Here is a 19889-nt window from a genome sequence, read left to right as displayed (position 1 = left end):
GAGATGCAGCTCAAAATGAAAAAAATCAAGCTAAAAATGAAGCTGCAGCTTCATTGCCACTGCCTCTTCCAACTGTTGACAGCCTCATTGTTTAGCAAATCCTTGGAGTAGGGCCCAGCTGCCCGCTAACCCACCCAGGGCTGGCTTAAGCTCTCGAGCTCTGCTCATTATTCCCCACCTCATACCCTGCTGCAGTCTCCTACAAGCCTATTCCTATCCCCTCTTCCTCTGGTTTAGTAGTTTCCAATTTAAATTTTATACTCTAAAGTAACGCAGAGCCTGCAGCGGAACAGCCCGTGGTGTGGAGCCTTGCTGAATTGACGATTGCTTTCCTTTCCCATTGTGGCAGGGGATCTTCAAGTGCTCAGGAAGCAGCTAATGCTGGACAGCGCTCTGCTTCCCCCGTTCCACCGTTCCCTTCGAGGTAATGCGTATGGACAGCTATTCCCGTTGCTTCTCCTATGCTGATCATTTCTGATGTATTCAGCTAGGATCCCGCTGAAATCCACTCGACAGCCAGGGGCACGCTGGACTCCTATGTCAATTTTGGTGAGCCACGATATGCGGAAAACGGAGTAGAGCAGACGGAATAAAAGGGTTAAATTCTGAATGTAGCTGTACAAATCGAGGTGAGGTATGTATGCATAATTCATGTCTTCATGACATGCGCTTAATCCACTTCACCTATGTGCCAGCTCTGGCACGCAGCGAGGTGCATAGCAAGCTAAAATCTCATAGTAGAGGCCCAAAGAAACTGCCTGGGGTTGCACTGCTATTTCTTTTTCACCACTTCTTGCTTCTCCCCAACCTATATACTCAACTTTCGTATCAGCTTTGAGCTTGTTACGTCAAGAACTTATTCCACCCTCCTCCAGTCTAATGACAGCACATCAGAGAATGTCAAAATCCTGTATTAGGCTTTATTCTTTTATATAAACATTAACATTTCTCAAACAGATTAGTTAAAAATACAGATTTAAACAAGAATTTTTGCAATTGCAATGAGTTATAAAAAACAACAGATTATTTTACAGATTGTTACAAGTGCTTTACAAAGGTGCAGAGTGAAGGCCAGTGGCAGGGGACCAACCTCAAGTGCAAAATGGACACGATACCCTCACCACGGGCATAGCGCTCAGATACACAGCCAAAAAAAAAAAAAAACAAACCAAAAAACAAACAAACAAAAAAAACGAGCCATGTGAACCTAGGCTCTTGGGATGCTCACCGGGCAAGCAAACATAGACCCCTACGACAGAGAAGACTCATGAGACCAAGCTACCAGGATACTTGAGGTTACATCTCTGAGATCAGCCATAAGATGTTGTTTCTTGGAAAATAAGGAACATGTTTTACAACAGTATATTTCTCTTCTGTCAGACAAAATATTGCTGTAAATCCTAGAATACTTATGGATGTGGATACTTAAGAACTTGGGGCATAAATCCAGTGTGGATCTCACAGCGCCCAAAGTGAAGAAAGGATACAAGACCCAAGTGTCCCTTCTAAAGCAGTTGGCACTCCTCATACAGGAGGGACCTCCATATCCCATGACCATCACTAAAACCTTGAGCAAATACCTTGGAAAGACTTTGGCAAAAGGAAGAAGACGCAAGTGGATCTGGTTACACCCAATAATCCTGCAGCCCATGATCTGAGAGTTGTGCAGCCCACAGCTTACGCAATGCCCACATATTTCACTAAATGCAGCGTGTCCTCTCTCCTTGGCCGATACATCTTCACACCCACCTTGGAACACATACCACATGCTCCAAATTCCTGGAAGTTTTCGAGATCCTTCCACCACACCTACCTTGCCTAGGTACCAGTCCTTCACACCTATCTTTCTTTTATTCCACCCCTGAAGATAAAATCTATGCCCTGATTTGTTTTGAACTAAAGTTTTCCAGCTGTTAGAAAATCAAAGGTAAAGTGAACTGGCTGAGAACACCATGAGATAAACTGTGATGTACTACATTAAAAAAATCCACTACTTTATGCCTGACATCTTTTTCTGATGTACAAATGTTCCCTACCCAGAGGGCCTCCCTGTTAGACAAAGGGCACTACACATTAGAGGAATCCTTTTTCCAAAGGAGGGCCAGAATGAAAGGGCAGCTCTAGAGATGAAGTCTCATAAAGAAGAAATAACAGCTACTTCTCTTGGAATCGTTGTAAAGGGCAGCACATAGAAGAGATTTTATTTATAGGAAACCCAGTGAAACCCCTAGAACATCCACATTGACTTCCCTGAGCTCCTCAGATCCAGATACACTGGGGACCCTGCAGAAGCCTTTTGAGCTGGGTGACTCTCAATAGAGAGGGTTTGGCAAGTTCCTGCAAATTCATTTTCATAATCAACAAGAGAGGAGAGGATCAATGGGCAAGCCCTCAGGACATGCTTAGAGAAGAGAAAGACTGAAGAAAGAGGTGTATGTGTGTGGGGGGAAGGTCTTCATTTCTACCGTTTTCAGATGTTTCACGTTATTCCTTTGGGGTATGGGCACTACATCGAAACCAACCCCCCCATCTGATCTACCCCAGCTGCCTCCTGCATAGTCTCATGACAACACTGAAACCCCAGGCTCATCACCCCCTGCACTGCCTAGCCCAGAGTTCAGTGCGTTGGAGAGGGGAGGCTGGCTTCTCGTTAGCAAAGGCTGGGAGATGGCGTTACGTCGGCACGTCAGTGCCCTGGGAGCATGCGGTCACTCATGCACATCCCAGATTTCTGAGAGCAGGGGAGGGAGTTTCTTGTCCTGCAGCCGAAGGGCAAACACCTGTTCGGAGTGGACACTACTTAGTGTCCGAAGACTGACCAGCTTCATTAACATCCGTGGAAACATCAGGCGGTCCTGCAGAGTCAGACAAATAGACAGCTGTTAGTAAATTCACACGAAAACTTTGTTTAAAAAAAAAAAAAAGACCACACCGGATGATGCCCTGTAACCACAATCCCGACTTCCTCTAAACCCGGCATTCTCCAGGAGGTGGCAGTGTGGAGGAACAGGAGTACTACACCACGTCCCAAAACTCCAGACTTTCCATGCTGGCTAAACTATGGAACACAATACAGGACAGCAGGCTGTGACAGCTCACAAATCCTGCATTTAGAGCTGCTATCAAAGAGCCACAGAAGGGAACAGCGTGACAGTACAGGCAGCAAGAGACCTGTTACAGACAGTACTGCAGGAACTGTGCCTGCATTAACACAAAATCAGTTTGCGTCACCGCTGGGGATGTTCTGGTCAGGCACTTACATTTGGTCTGTTGATGCAAATGTAAGAATGAAGGGCTTCCACGTAGGTGTGCTGCAGCCTCTCCACCAGGGACTGGTCCTGCACATTCGGTCGGTCTGCCAAAAAGCAGGTTGGAAGTAAGCAGATTGCCACAGGCAGCTTCACTGGACTGGACACCCCTGCCTAACCCCAGGCCCTCAGTACGGTCTCTCCCCAAAATCTCATCTGTCATTCACCCAGCACAGCTGGGAGAGTCACCCATGACTGCAGCAGCTATGTCAGTTTTCTGTAACTGTTCTTTCTTAGTGATGTCTACTGCACATGGAGAGTCCGATCTGACTCCTATAGAGGTGGAAGGTTAGAGAGACCGAACAGCACTACATAAGTGTGTTTGGTCTCACGTTTCTGTCCCAGTGAAGATGGGAAGCTGCCCATTCAGAAGGGAATGGGAAAGTCTCTCCAGCAGCTGAGGCAGTTAGAAGACAGGAACAAAGGGAAAAAAAAAAAATCATCTTTCAGGTCACAAGACAGAAAACAGAAGTAAAGGTGGCTTCTTTGCCAAGCCCTGTCGTGGCCCAGAGCGATACTGGCCTCACATCCAGAGTACCTTTTCTTGACCACAAGATGTCACTCATGCCGTGTGACCTGCATCACACCAGAGCAGTGCCAGGAACATTAAGGGGACAGTAAAATAGCGATTTCTAAATCAGGAAGATAAATATTGGCTGATTTTGCTATACACTTTTCCAGCAGTGGGGAATCTCATTTACTCTGGAGGCAGCACTAGAAAATTCGGAATATAATGAATACCCTAAGCAGAAGTAGTAACACGCTCCCTTTATCACTAGATCCTCTACACCCTTTATTACTCCTCTTCAGCTTGTGACCTTCCTTAACTCTTTCTTTGCCCTCTCAGTGCTGCAGCTCTTCAGATCTCCTTGGCTTTTTACCTGCAGAGAAAATGTTGATGGCGATTAAAAGTGCATATTCAGCATCGTTGAGCTGTAGCTCATTCATTCCCTTTGAAAACTCAAAGATGGGGTTAATGAACTCAAACTGCAGACCTGCAACAAACAGAAGAGAACAAGGTGAGGCAACAACAATTGTCTCCTCTCTCTCCCCTTCCCTCTCACAGAATAAGCTGCCAGAAACCCACTGCAGTGCAGACCAGGGAGTGGGGAGGACAGGCAGGCAGGGAAAAACCCTTACATTATGTTCCAAGTGTGGCTGAAGCCTCCCTTTAAATCCCATCGCTACTGGTGAGCGCCAACAGCAGTGGCTGAGGAGTTGGGCTCTAGCTGTAAAATGATGCTATTTCTGGGTTTTCTTAGAGCCTTAAATGCCCCACAGCACATCACTAGGCAACAGCTAAAGGAACACAACATCAACTATCAGGTAAGTCCGACAAAAAGTCAGAAGCTCACAAGTACAACATCTACACTTTCCACTCTCACACCATCACCTCCTTCAAACCCGGCAGCCCTCTTGCTTTCAAAGAAAGCTTTAATGCCATGCTCCAGATTCATCTGAAGTCCGTCTGAGCTGAAAATATATAGTTCCAAGAAGTCTGAACCATGCCATTTCCTTCAGCTCAAAAAGCTGGGAGAGCTCAGGCAGAGCCTGACTTAGGCTTCCAATCACCTCCTTTGATAAATGCATTGATATTTATTGTCATAACATACAGAGGCCACCGTCAAATCAAGTATCTTTGTGCTATGTGCTATACAATCATGCTGAAAACTTTAGGCCTTTCCCCCAAAACAGGCATCCAAGTTTCTAATTTCCTGCAGTACAGCTGCATCAGAGAAGGATGAACAAGATGGAGGGAATCTTTCTGGCTGCCTGCTTTTTGCTTTCCCAATAATCTGAAGAAAAGGCTGCCAGGAAGAGCGTCAAAGAGAGAAGTTGTATATAAAAGCCATCTCAAGCATAAGTGGTTAAATATGTACCCAAGGGGGAGGAGGGGGGGAAAAATCATCATATGAAGGACAGCCAAAGTCTCATTTTCAGAAATGCTGAAGATAGACACTTCCTGTTACTCCATCTGACATTACAGATACTCATTGCTCCTGGAAAAACAGACTTCAGAAATCACATCACCACAGACCATCGTATACTGAGCTGATGACATGTCTAAAGCGCTCTGCGGGGATCTTCAGTGCACAGTAGAGACTTCCTATCAACTGAAATGTAATCACACTAACGTCATCACTCAAAGCATGCATCTAGATTAGCAAGTGATATACTTGCAAAGGAGAGAAGACTGGGGTTTGATTTGTTGTGATCTGATACTGCTCTAAGACCACATGTCCACGTCAGACCTCTACTAGCAAGGAAGTTCACACCAGCTGCTAGCCCTAGCTGCACTCTTACAGCAAGATTTTCATGCTCTAAGAGTCCAAATTTTCCAAAATAAGTTCACACCTAAAAAAAAAGACATGAACTGAGCTAGTATCACATGTTAAAAGCAAGAAAAGGTTTGTGGGACTATTGGTCTGGTCCTGTTCTAAACCTCTCACCTGACTTCAGCTTTAAGGCCCCACATACTATTTTTAGCAGCCCACATTAAAAAGATGAAAGAACACAAGACACAGGGAAGGAAGAAACACCTGTCTAATGCACCACCTGCTTTGGCGAAGTCATCCCGATTATAGCTCAGGTCCTTAAGAAAGGTGATGCTCTCAATCTCTGGATTGTAGCGCCGAGATGTCTCTAACAACATCACCTGAAACCACAAATAGATATACTTGATTTGAAAACAGGGAAGAATGTTACAACATCGATAATTTGCTGAGTGTTAGAGCATCTCTGAAAAAAACAAAAAAACAAACAAACAAAAAAAAAAACAAAAAACCAAACAAAAACCCTCCAAGCAGTTTCTCTCAGGGTGCTTAAAAATTCCAAGGTAAATTCTGCTGCATCCTTTGCAGCTTCTGGGAAGGGGGAAATACCTGCTTACCACTACCAAAGCTCTTGCCTCATTCTCCTCCATGGCCCTTTGCCAGTATAGCCTGGCTTGGCAGTAATGGTCCCATAGCTGAGGTCCTTCAGCCTGCCATCCCAAAAACAGGGATGGAACCAGTTTTCCAGGTGGGTACTCCAAATTCTTTCATCTCTGCTACTATGTATTGTGGTGGAGCCAAACTCTCACCTCTATGGTAGATGTCTTCAATAAAGCGATCTGATCTTCCCTGGTGAGCTCCAGGAAGCCAGGCAGTTGCTTGGCAAAGTCCACAATCTCTTGCACAGAGATAATTGCAAGTTCAGTAAAGTGAGCAAAACGCTGCTGCCTTGCTTCACGGTTGTTAGGGTCAGGAACTTGGGGCCACGGCTGCGGGAATGGGAAGAGACAGCATATATACGTGAAAGATGGAGCCAGGGCAGAAAGATGAGAGGATGAAGTGAACAGAGAAAGAAAATGAGACACATTGGAACATCATCCTTTGCTATTCTTTACAGAATTTTAGCCCACAGATGCAATGCCTAAAGTATCTCCCAAATAATTTACCCACAACCCCAACTCCCAAAACTTCACTTTTTCTTATTTTGGGTACACTGGTAAAGTTTTTACCGTCACTTTGAGCCTGTCTGTGAATGAGCGCTGGTTGCACTGCTGCTGAGCGGCCACAAGCTTTTTTATCATGCTCAACTGTTCAGGCGTCAGTTTGTGGGAAGGGCTTGGCGGATTCGGAGGGTTCGGACGCACGACGACTGTCCGAGCCTGATCGTCTTCCTGCTTTTTCAGTTTCTTCAGTCGGATCTGTTCTTCAGACAGAACATCTAAAGCAGGAATAGCCAGAGATCAGTCACGACATAGGAGCACACTGGAAACCACACCAAACGCAGGGTAACGTGCCGTGCATGGAGAGGCAGAGATCACAGCTGCCTGCATCTGGCGTATCGGAGTATACACAACACAGACAGTGATACTTATCATGTGTTTCTCCCTCTTTTCCCCACTTTAAGTTGTTCCATTGCCTTGCTTTTAATCATACTGTCACGCAAAGTGTTCACAAAGGTCAGAAGTTCCCTTCATGATGCCCAGCAGATCTCAGAAAGGCAACAGCGACTTTCCCCATTGAGCAATTCCCCAAAATGTCATTGTAACAGATTCCAACAGGAGCTCTCTTCACATGCCATAGGGTGTCCATTGTATTTTATACGATCTTGCTGTTGCGTCTTTTTCCGATATTGCTAAATTAACAGCTTGTGTCATTTCATCTGTCTTCTGAGAGGTCAGAGTCAGTACTGGATGGAGTTCGAGAGTGAAAGGACAATTCTCTACACAGCCCACCTGCAGCAGACTATAGAGTAGAATCATAGAATGGTTGGAAAAGACCTCTAAGATCATCGTCTCCAACCGTCAACCCAACACCACCATGTCCACTAAACCATGTCCCTAAGTGCCTCATCTACACGTCTTTTAAATACCTCCAGGGATGGGGACTCCACCACTTCCCTGGGCAGCCTGTTCCAAGGCCTGACCACTCTTTCAGTACAAAAAGAGTAGTAACAAACCGCAAGATAAATAATGAAATAATAGCTTTGCATAAAACGTACTGAGGGCTGCAAGTCCTTCAGGAGTAGGGCTAGAAGTCGTCTTCAGTCGTGTAGTCAAAGGATATGCCATTTAGATGAAACGTTGTAAGGAATAAAACAACTCAGAGACATGTGTGGTGAAAAATCTCATTGGACCAACTGCTTATTAGCTAATTTAAAAACAAAAACCTGTTAACAGCCTGTAACTAAGTTAACTGAAGAATTCACTGATTCAAATGTAGAGGAGGTTTGTTGTTTCTTTAAGTCAAAGCTGCAAAACCTATCTGCAAGGTGCATCCAAAAAAAAAAAAGGAAACTACCAGAGATACCTGGATTCAAGGATTATCTTCAAGAGAATCATCCTGTGAGTTAGTGATGAACAAACAAAAAGCAGAAAAAGGACCAATTGGAAAAGAAACCATATCTTCGGGAACAAAGATAAAAATAGTAAAGCTTGACTTTGCAAACAAGATTTTAAAAGCGCTGAAAGATTCTTTGGCCATTTTTTATGCACAGATAACAAGGAAACATGTCCGCTACACAGGAAGGCAGGCCCCAAAACTGAACAAGTATATACTTGCACTTCTCAAAAGAATCATGTTAAACATGAAGACAAGAAACGGAGAACTATTGTGAGAGAGCATTCTGAAATGGACAGTCCACAGGATTGGAGGGGAAGACAAAGAACATAGCACATTCAAGCTGAGAGTAACCTTTATCCCTGAGTTCCAACAGGGAGGATGCGCGCACAGGTACACACGCGCACAAAAATTACAATTCTAACAGCAAAGACATTCAATGCAATTACCAAATTAAGGGGGATCTGTAAGATTAGAAAATGCTAGTCACAATGTTAGTTTAAGAAGGAAGTAATTGATCCAAGCGATTACAGTGCCTCATCTTGGGACTCAGATGCACAAAGAATTTATAGCTGAGTACCAAGTTACCAGATATTACTGAACCTTGAAAACTGCCTATGTGCAAGCTTCTACACCATGCGAAATTCAAAGTAATCTAAGTTACTTGGTTTGCCACGAAGGAACTCTTTCACCTCATGGTTCACACTGGCTTAAGAACAATAAACTGGACATGAATAACTTCAGTCTGGGAATTAGAAGAATGTTTCCAACAACTAGTAGAGGGAACTTCTGAAATGACCTTCCAAGTGAAACAGCTGGAGGAGAAAGCCCTCAGTTTCTGTCAAGATTAACAAGGCGAATTTGCAGTGGGGATTACAGTGTCGACAAGAATTGCCAAACACTTGATAATAACAACCCAAAGATTCCTTTTGGCCTAATTTTCCTGAGATGTCTTCAACATAAGACAATGAGTTATCACAGAAACACATTGAGGCTCTCCAGTATGTACCTGCAACAGAAGAGTAGCAAGGTGGACAGGTAGCCTTGCTACGTGGCTTTTCAAATACATCTGTTTTGTAGCTCTCAGGAGCAGGGGGAAATGGGGCAAAGACTGCATACATAATGCTGATACAAACCAGTGTGACAAAGATACATTACATATATTAGGTGTGATGTGTTTCATGTTGAAAAAACTGAATAGCATGTTTCCTTGGTGCAGCTCAGTGGAACTTACTTTTTGCAGAAGTATTTTTAGAAGATGTTTCCGAAATACCCTCTTCCTCACTGTTCTAGGTGTTAGATGGTGTCAGAAAGGGAGACTTCACACAGATTTAACATTAACCGAGCATCCATTCGGTCAGTCTTGGCCAGCAAAGGGATGAAACCCAGATGCCTTGGTGGAGGAGGGCTGTTCCTGATATGTGAGCAGGAACATCGTTGAATATTCAGAAACAGCAGCCTTATGGCTCGTGTGAGAAGAAGAGAGTTCACTAAAGGGAGTGACGAGATCAGGTCTGCACAAACACAGCCGCAGTACTGTGGTGCTGCCCTTGCCCTCTGTCACAAGCTCACAGTACGAGGCAAAGGAAAGTGCCTGTTGTTCAAGGAGCACGGTGACCAACCTTGCAGTCCTGATCACAAGACAGACGGAAGCCTGGGTTTACTGATACAGTTGGCAGCATACTGAAGAACGCGTAAATCTTAGTTGCGAGTCTTTCCTCTGATGTCATATTCCACGAGTTCTTACAAAATAGTGTGTTCAAGGAATACAGCAGGGCTGGGGCTCTCAGCACACCGGTCTTGCTCCACTAACAGCCTCACCTCTCCGCGTCATCCCTGCTAAGCTCTCAGTGTCTTCCCACACGCATTCCAGCACGCAGCCTGCATGGCTCACGTGTGACCCCCAAGCACTCACGCTGTCCCCATCCTTACACCCATCGGCCCCCAGCCCGCCCCCACACGCCTCCTGTCCCAGCACCACGGTGCTCCCGCCAGCACCATTCCCTGCACTCACACTGCTCCCGCATGCCCGCCTCCTGGCACTTGCGCAGCCGGCACTCCTGACACTTGCGACGCATGTACATGTCCATCTCACACTTGCCGCCGTTCTTGCAGACGTACTGTGCACCCTTGATGACGCTGCGGCGGAAGAAGCCCTTGCAGCCTTCACAGCTCAGCACGTTGTAGTGGAAGCCGGAGGCCTTGTCCCCACACACGCTGCACACTTCATTTCCCAGCATCTTAGGGGCCGGGCCCTTCTTCCGCTTCAGGGGGGGATTTTCTACCGAAGCAAACAGTACCAAGGAAAAGGAGGGGAAAAAAAAAAAGGAAAAGAAAACCCACACACATGAGGGAAGCATGGTGTTTGCAGATGACTGCCCCATTCCTTACAATAACCAATATCCTCACTCAAACCCACTACCTCCCAAACACATGGATGAAAAGATCAAGTCTCCCATTTCACAGACTCCCCTTCTAGGCAAGCATATCTTCTTCAGCAAACCAACTATTGACATAATCCAAACAGTTTCACCTCAACTATATAAGCAGATATAGCTTCACACTTGTTCCCCTCCAAAATAGGGTAAAAGAGCTAAAACACGCTCAGGCCAGATGTTCTTCTGCACCCTCTCTCCATCAGCAGGAGTGACAGTTAAGTTACCAATGTGAGAAAGAGCTGCAAAAAGGTTGAGCTGAAATCCAAGACTCTGCAGAAAGTAATTTTCTTCAGAATTCACCTCCAGTTCTCTTCTATTCTCTGCCATACTCATGCACAAGGATATGGAAAAATGGTTCAGCAGTCAAACATTCACAGAAAACCGGTGCTGAAACTGTGACCGTACAAAAAGCAGACCGAGTAGGCCTACTCCGGGTAACTGGGACACTTGGGGAAACTGTCAAGACAGAAGACAGCAACTTCATGGACTTAGGGGCAATAAGCAGGCAAGCAGCAAACTGCACAAGCTCTGTGAACCTTTGGAACTCTGAAAACATCACTACTTCTTCAAGAAGAGTGCTCCTCACTCCTAAAACTGAAGCACTCTCATACTGACAGTTCATTTACTAAACCTTGTTATTCCATCTGAAACACAGGGCCTTCACTACTGCCTCACACTTCAGATGGTCTTGTGCAGCAGCTCCCAGTTTTTCCTATGTCATTCTGATGGATCTTAATCTTGTCACTGGCTGTGCATTCTGAAAACATCTTTGGTCTACTCCAACACATCTCACCTTAAGCATTCCAGCCAAATGCTTGCCGACGTTATTTGCGTATTCCCTCCCTATTAGCCATCTCTCTTTTCATTCCATTTAATTCTAGCCATATTGATGCCTGACATGTCCTTCTGCACAGCTCATAGGGCAAGTATTTTTCTGTATGTCTGATATTATAGATTCTTCTGTGGCAGCTGTTCATAAAGATTACAAACAGCATGTTTTGATAAGTCTCCAGATTATGTTTAGATATGCCTGGAAAGCCTTTGCACTGGAGCTAATTCATAGGGAATAGTTTCCAGGATGAGGCTGCTGCATTTCCTGAGCAGCATCAGGCTTACAATGGCATGTCTCATTTTCGTATGTATGGTTCTAATACTTCCATCTTTATGCTCAGTTCCACTTACTATTCTGCTCGAGTTCCTGAAATGGTGAACAGTTTTAGGTCAGTCACAGAAGTTATTATTAGTGTTCTGCACTACATATTGGTTTTCGGTGTCTTAGGTATCTTGGTGTTGATTTTCAATCCCATTGACTTTACAGAGGTCTGGAGGTCACTCATTTTGGCCTGCACTTCTCATTGCAGATTGGACAGCAGGAAAATGTCATCAGAAAGGTTAAGTCTCTGATATTCCCCTCTCTTGTTCTACTACATTTCTCTTCACACAATCTATTACCAAGAGGAAATTATGCAGTGCCTACAGTTATTTGAAATTACTTAGTCTGCTATCGCATATATATTAACTGGTATTATAACTTTGCGGAAGCCTCAAATGATGTCCATATGTTTCTGTGGGACAGCAGAATAATCCAATGACTTCCACAAGATGGATCTGTCCACGTCGTGGATTTCTTAGCTGTCTTTAAGAAGTTACATAAACATCTGATTACCATTTCTATGACTGTTTTATTGAGATAGATAGGCTTATTCTTTGATCTATGCAAATTATTTTCCATCTCTGAACACTAACCATTTTAGTTATATAGCTTATTATTGTCATTTTCTGTAGTCAAAGACAACACAGAAATAATTTGAGATGTATGAAGCGTGAATGCCATCTCTGCACCTCTAGTTCTCGTTAGAATCCTCCTTCATTGGTAGATCCCCTATTTAATATTTCTTTTCCACATTTTGTGGCTTCCTTTCTTGCATTTTTGTAAGGCATTTATCAACTGTTTTCTTTTCCTGTCCTCAGATCTGTTTTAAGGACTTTTCTTGGGTAATATCTCTTCACCTTTCAACTACTTTCTTTGTTTCTACTCTACTGATGAGTCCCAGTTCAATGTTCAGATCACCTCTTCTTTTTATATCAGGGATTGCCCATTGCCTCACTGTTCAACAAATACATTTATTTGTCATATTTTCATTCAGTTGCTGATACTATGCTGGACACCACACTTGTGCTTTCCTTTTTTTCCTTTTACCCGTCCAGATATGTTATACTAAGTCTTCTTACAGTTTGAAAGTGAGGGATTGTGTGTGTCAGCAGCAATTATAACTGCAAAATCTCAGTTCTATTTCCTGATGCCCTTTTAACCTCAGTTCTTTGTGGCAGATTAAGTTTGATTCTGCTGCCTCTCTTCTTTTTTATGCCATGTAGCTTCAGAATATCATGGCACAATATGCTTCATTATTGTGGATATATACATTCTGGAAAAAAACGTAGAGGAAACTTCTACTGTCTTTCCATTATATAAATCTGCAAGAACCCATTATTTCTTTGCATCACTAATCCTTGTTGGATTGTGTCCTGGTTCCGGCTGGGACAGGGTTAACTTTCTTCCCAGTAGCTTGGGGGTATGCTGTGTTTTGGGTTCGGTGTGAAAGGAGCGTTGATGGCCCATTGATGCTTTGGCTGTTGCTGGGTGATGCTTGCACCGGGAGGGGGGAGCACAGCCGGGGTGGTGGACCCAGCTGGCCAATGGGGTGTTCTATACCATGTGACATCATGCTCAGTATAAAAACCAGGTGTGTGGGGGGGCTCGCCCCCCGTTCGTGACACGCGGTCGGCAGTCGGTGAGCGGTTGTGTTGTGCATTGCCTGTTTTGTGTATTCTGTTATTGTTATTGTTCTCACTGTTATTATTACTGTTCTACTTAGTTTTATTTCAATTATTAAACTGTTTTTATCTCAACCCGGGAGCTTTTCCTACTTGTGCCCTCCCAATTCTCTCCCCCATCCCACCGGGGGGGGGGGGGGGGTGATCGAGCGGCTGCGTGGCGTTTATTTTTGCTGGCTGGGGTTAAACCACGACAGATTGTCACCTGTAGTAAAACTTTATTGTTCAGCAGCTATTGATAACGCTAACGAAAAGAAATTTATTTTACTGCCACGGACCTAGCCTCTAGAAGGTCAAATCAGCAAAATATTCAACACATTTATCAATGAAAATGGAAAAACCCAGTCATCTTCAACTATCAATAACTGATTCTGTTCTTAGACATTCTCTCGGAGTGCCTCAAGCACAGCAGAACTCACCCTAAAATTTTGCCAAGTATCAATTCTGCTTGCAGCTGAAAGAATGGATAGCCTTTAGCTTGCATGGATTTAGTAAGAATTTTTCCATACCTGCATGCTCAGGGGGGTTCTCTGAGCCAGGGAAGAGCGAAAGCCCTTCCTCCTCCATCTCAAATACACTTGCCACCCTCTTCCCATGATCCTGTGTGCCGAGTTGAGTGGGACCCATGGAGGCCACACAGAAGGGCTCACTATAATCTCATCGCTGCAGCATCGTTACTGCCGAGCAAGGGGCCGCAGGCGTCTTTCTTCAAGGTCTTGAGTTTCTTTCTGCTACTGAAAGTCAGAAAGGAAGTACCTGTGGAAAAAAAAAAAAACCACAGATGCAAAAGAGGCAAGAGTTCAACTACTTAGGCTATTAACTCCCAAAAATCTATTACAAGCTGCATCACAAGCAAGCTTCAAGATTTTGTTTCCTTATTTATTGAAAGGAACAATTAACTTTGTTTTATCAATGTTTATGCTCTTGAAACACAATATTTTAACAAACTGTGATAAAAGGTACAAGATTAGCACACCCAGGCGCAAAACTCTCTTTTTAATCACCAAAATATTTATCAAAGCAGGACAGGTCTTCATTACTGCTAACACCACCAGGGGACTTCAGCCCTGACCTCTCCAAGTGTGTAAGAGGGAAATTCCAGACTTACAACCGGTGGCCTTTGTTAAAGCTTCCAGTAACAAATAGTTCATTGCTGCCAGCTGCCCTGGATTTTGTGGCACATACTGCAGAGCACACAGAAAATTGTAAAAGACAATTTGGATACAATTATTTAGCAGAGACTACAAAACACCGAATTTCCCCATTAATATCAGTAGCCAAAGGCTGTGCCAAAAATCAGTGATGTATCAAAGATGAGGATGACGAATCCTCCGCTCACCTACAATAAGAAATTGAAAGCCAGCATCATTACCTACAGAAAATGACCATTACGCCACCCTCAGGAAATAGATTCACCACCAATCTTCTGAGGATACCCTTTTCTGGAAACCATACTGAAAAAGCATCTTTATGATACAGCACTAACTCCACTACAGAACCTGAACCTGGAAAGCGAATCCAATCACTTTTTGTAAAAAGCCCCACCTGCACAGAAAAAGGCCTTACTGGTTTGACTGCATAGGCTTAGTGAAACTGATGCAAACTGCTAATGTAAACACCCCTAATCTGATTGAACATGCATTTGATCAGTTGATCTTAACTCAGTGATTTACCAATGCAAGCTAAAAGGATTAGCCGATTTAAAAAGCAACTACGTTAAAGGCCTGTACCAGTTTGACTTGAGGATTGAGTTCAGGACTGGAAGCCTGCCACTCTCTGAAAGACAGGAGGTGACAAAGCTGTGCAGCAGCCCAGATACAAAAGCATCAGGTAAGCAGGGGCATGCCTCACACACTGCAGTGCTGACTGGGAAGAGGCAGAGGACCACAGTCCCAAGTCCCTTCTTCCATCCTGGGTATTTGGACCAGACCGTGCAACCTTTCGTAGAATGCCAAAGGCAAAGATGAAAGCAACACTTCCGCAATACTTCCACAAACCACCCGTCCCCAGTACTCCGAAACAGTCATCAAGTATAAAGGCAGTCATACTGTCAAGCCTGCTGAGCTCCTGCCATCTCCCATTACACCGTGGCAGATAATAGATGCAAGTGTTAAAAACCACAGGGCATATTAATTCACGTGACCTTTGTAAACACAGCCTCCGACTGTGTAAGGAATTGAGAGCTCCCTCCCCTTTGGTGCACGCAGCCACTGAATCACCGGAGAAGAAACAGACTATCTAGGATAAAAGCAGTGGCACCAAATATGAAACTCAAAGCCAGAGAAAGGAAGAAGTCCTATTGTGGGAGACTACAAGCTAACCGATGCGATTTGCAACCAATTCAAAGAGACTCACAGTCCTCAAAGGAACAACGTGGCTATCACAATCAACTTTTTTTTTAAAAAAGTCTCCACAGTAAATCCTGCAGCAACTGAAAACCTTGTGGAGAGACACAGAGCATCAGATGGAGATAGGAACTTCACTGAAACAAACCCAAACCCGACTTGTATTCCTAGTCCCATGTAAGCTCCTCACTGATGCTGATATCAGATGTCCCTGGACATGTTTGGACACGAAACAAGACAGCTAAGTGTACTGCCTCAGTGCATCTCCACATTCCTTCAAGCCACGCAAAAGACTCACTCAGACATTAATTATCGTGCAGAATGAATCACCAGCAGCAGTACCGCAGTGATTATTCAAAGGAAGAGTTTGATCCCCCAGCTGAGGGACTGAGTGACAGTGCTTAGGCCCCACTGCCTTCAGTTCAGTGACCCAGTCTTGCTGCATCCCAGCCACAACTGCGATGTATTCCAGAAAGCAAAAGAGGAGGGTACAGCCTGATGGGATTTCAAAACCGTGTCATCCGCACAACCATGACTGACATTGCAAGAGCGAAACCTGCTGTCAGCAGGACATCTGGAGCCCAAAGGGGAGTTTCTAGGAGATTGCAGACTTCCTGGCAATGTCTGAGAAGTCTGCAGCTACCAACAGGGAGGGGAGTATAAATCCATGTGCACACCCAGAACACGGCAAGGGGTAAGGCCTATCAGCCACTGTCTTTGAGCTGTAAAACCAACCCACATGTTCCTACTTCATGCACTAGCCCCCAGCCTTCCCAAAACAGAATGGGCCAGATAGGAGAGGCCTCTTGTCTTCTCTGCTCCTAAGAAACAGCAATTTTTAGTTTTGTAGATGCAGTAACAATTGCAGGCTGTGGAAAACTGACCTAATTAGAAACCTGGTGCTAAGAAACTTAAACTAGCATTTTTCCCACAGGCACACAAGTGAGAGGCTGTATGACTAAGCCAAGGAGTTAGTTTTCACAGAAATACATGAGGATCATTTTCAAATGACTAAAAATCTTGTCGAGTTTTGTACTAATAATCATGTTATTAGAGGTTCACATCTTCCCATTTGCACCACCACTTCAACTAAAAATGTAGAAGGGTGATGCAAGTCGTAACTGCAAGAGGGAACACTGTCTTCTTGACATAATCCGTTGTGCTGCCTCCCACTGTCTCAACTCTGTCAGTTTTAGAAACTAGGATTAGCCAAGTGACAAAAGATGAAGCAATCACTTCTCTCTAACACAGCGTCTAGAACAGAGGAACCTCATGAGCAGACATACTCCAGTGAGGAAGCACATAGAGTTGAAAGGCTAAGGAAACAATTTTCTGCCAGCCCTTGCCCCCCATGTCTCAAATAAGACATTAAACACTTCTGAAATGCGTCGCCACCAGCTTCACCCTACTCCATTTCTTCCCTCTCCCTTTCTTTTCTGAGACAACGGAACAACTCGGATACCAATGGTCTCAAGATCAGCGCTCTTGCAACAGAAAGTTCTGCTAACAGAGACTAGAGATGGCAGCCCTGGCTCTTGTACCTCATGCTAAGTGCCAGAAAGGTTTGTGACTTCCTCCAGCAACGATCTCATCTCATCCCATTCCCTCAGCTGAATCCTCTTCCAAGCCCAGCTGAAGCACTTATGCACTCCTGTGGAAGTCTTTGATCTGACCTGTCATCAACAGGCACAAAGCTACAGAATACGCCTAATTTCTGTCCCACATTCATTGAGGACAAGTAAAGGAGATAGCATTGGGCAGCACAGCACATAAAGAAACCAAAAGAGCCAGACGCAGTTACTGTGACACTTCTGCTAAACAGGTCTGTCCTCTCCCTGCTATTCCTTGTTTGGTGCTTTTTGTGAGAAGTTTAAGGATCAGGAACCAGACCAAACCCAAGCACATCTCTGAAGAAACTGTACTGTGGAGTGCAGGAATAATCAGAGGAATAGCACAATGAGCCCTTTACCTCCAAATACTGGATGTTCAGAAAAAACGGTAGCTTTTTAGGAAGTTTGCGCAGTCTCTGGGATCTTTCAAAACAGGATTTACTGGTCAGAGTCCTGGTCCTGTGAATTTCAAAATCCTACAGCCTTCTGCCAAGGGAAAATACATGGTTGTGTTTCAGTTCTGTAATGAATCACAAGCGTGCGCTCTGCAGCACGTCGGCATCAGCAGAAGAGACCTTAAATTCGTATACATATGTTAACACGACTGCGCTCACGTGTCACACAGCTGTGTGTCAACAGGACTGTGCCTTTGTGCATGGGCCTAACAGGCTGTTGGTGAACAAATGCATCTGATAGGAAGGACTATCTTTCAGAGTTACCTAAAGCAGGGATATAATTTGGCATTTTGGCTTCTAAATGTGTTCTGACATGCAATACAAGTGCCAGCACCCGATCTGAATCTACCTCTGAAAGCTGGGCTCGCAACAGTGCATAAGGGTCTCCGCTGAAATCTAAACGCGCAACTCGGAGAGTGGTGATGCTACCCTGGGTATCAAAAGCTGGCTGCAGATCTAAATGGCCAAGAAAAAAAAAAAAACTGTTGGACTGAGATTTCACAGGACCCTACAGCACAGAACTAAGCCCCTTAGAAGACAACACTGTTCCAATCCTTTCATAAGAAGTAACCAGTATTTTGTGACCTAATGCTCTTTCTATACAGTCTCTGGTCTAGCAGCCAGAGTATTTTCACAAACCTTCCCAAGGAACTTGGTACTACCTTGTAGCTGTCTCAGAGAAACAAAGGTTATTTCCAGCTCATGTTGGCTCATTCCTCTTCCTTCCCTCTGCATCATCACATTTCTCAAGAAATGCTGGAGCAGCTAGTAGGTCTGTAAGCAGGGCAAAAGCACACATATAACAGGTTTTAATTAGGAAGAAGTTGAAAGAGACACTTGTACCTTTCAGGGCAGAAAAAGAATCCTATGCAAATCTGTCACTTTGAAAATGAAGCAATATCACATGCGAAAACTATTAAAACTCACGAGGAAAAATAATCAGATTGTCAGTGGGAGGGACAAACCTGCATGAAAATGCAAGGTGTGCAAAGCAGTGCAGCAGGACAGCATAAAGAATGATTTTGAACAGTATGTTTACAAAGAACGGAAAGAACAGTTCTGTAAGTCTCAGGGAACGGAGACTAGTCCCCTGCCCCCGCCGTAAATCTCTCTCTACAAACAACTGCAGCGACACGGTTTGAAACTGCATTATCCATTTAGATGTCTCAAAAGCGTAAAGACAACCACAAACTGCAAGGGGTTCGCAAGCCATTTTCAGTCCCAAGTTGATTAAAAAAAAAGCTCCAGCCTCCCGATTGCTTTCATTTGCTGTCGAGCTAAGCTTCAGCTGACCATGAGCAGCTGCCCAAGCGTGCAGCACTGGCCTGTGAGCCTTGCAAGTTGTTGCCACCTCTGCCAACTATGCAAGAGAGTCCTACCAGTCACTCCTGGCTGCGCAGCCTGCTCCTCAGGGATGGGCAGCTGCATCCTGGTCTCTCGCCCCCTAAGTTAAGGGTCTTATTCCACCTCTGCCTCTCTAGCTCTGAGGTTTAGAGCCCCCCCCCCCCCTTACTTTGGCTTTTACTCCTGCTGCTGACCAACTCCTTTATTACCCGTGACTTTGCTGACTTCTGGCACAGCCTTTACCCATGCATTTGTCTCTTCCTTTGAACTGGTGCATCCCTGAGCTTGATTGGGTTCTCACTGCAGCACCCAGCTCTCATTGTGAAGACTTCCTTTGGCTTTAGTCTAGTCTCAACACACAGCATGCCGTCTGCTACCCAGGTCAGGTATGGATGCCACGGCAGAGTTCAGAGGACAACAGAAAAAGTGACTAACAACTGAACAGAATAAAATAAATAAACATGTGTCACGTGATTGAAAGAGTAGGGAAAAGAAGCAGGAAGGTGTAACGATGGTGTACAGCAGGATGAAAGGCGTTATTCTGAAAGATGGTATGCCTAAAAAGAATAGAAGGAAACCGAGGAAGGGAAAGTCAGGCTGTTACAGAAAAACACCCTGAAGGTGAGTTCGGGGACACTGGAAGGCAGTGTCCATAATTTTCCTTCCAAAATTAGACATTGTATTACAACCGCAATGCAAAGAGGTCTGCAGACATTTCTGAATCT

At 44.6% G+C, this 19889-nt stretch overlaps 1 protein-coding gene and 1 long non-coding RNA gene across 16 annotated transcripts in view; both read right to left on the bottom strand.

The window, feature by feature from the left end:
- Positions 1-906: 906 nt before the first annotated feature.
- NR1H3 (nuclear receptor subfamily 1 group H member 3) overlaps positions 907-19889 on the bottom strand; it is a 31474-nt gene continuing 12491 nt past the window's right edge. For 5 of the 15 annotated variants that reach the window (XM_075152254.1, XM_075152257.1, XM_075152259.1 and 2 more), the window contains exons 2-9: positions 13920-14166; positions 10152-10418; positions 6811-7019; positions 6391-6570; positions 5865-5964; positions 4190-4303; positions 3261-3355; positions 907-2855 (exon numbers count right to left, since the gene is read on the bottom strand). In XM_075152254.1, coding sequence (XP_075008355.1) covers positions 2709-2855; positions 3261-3355; positions 4190-4303; positions 5865-5964; positions 6391-6570; positions 6811-7019; positions 10152-10418; positions 13920-14037 — 1230 coding nt within the window. In that variant the 5' untranslated portion in view covers positions 14038-14166 and the 3' untranslated portion in view covers positions 907-2708. The other 10 variants (XM_075152250.1, XM_075152252.1, XM_075152249.1 and 7 more) reach the window with 7 other exon arrangements.
- Positions 11253-13908, bottom strand: LOC142083111 (uncharacterized). The gene is made up of 2 exons (XR_012673963.1): positions 13616-13908; positions 11253-13101 (listed from the first exon to the last, which is right to left on the bottom strand). It is a non-coding gene; the product is annotated as an uncharacterized LOC142083111 (long non-coding RNA).

The sequence above is a fragment of the Calonectris borealis genome, chromosome 5 (genome assembly GCF_964195595.1).
Source record: "Calonectris borealis chromosome 5, bCalBor7.hap1.2, whole genome shotgun sequence".
NCBI classification, from domain to species: Eukaryota; Metazoa; Chordata; class Aves; order Procellariiformes; family Procellariidae; genus Calonectris; species Calonectris borealis.
This window is presented reverse-complemented; position numbering and strand designations above follow the sequence as displayed.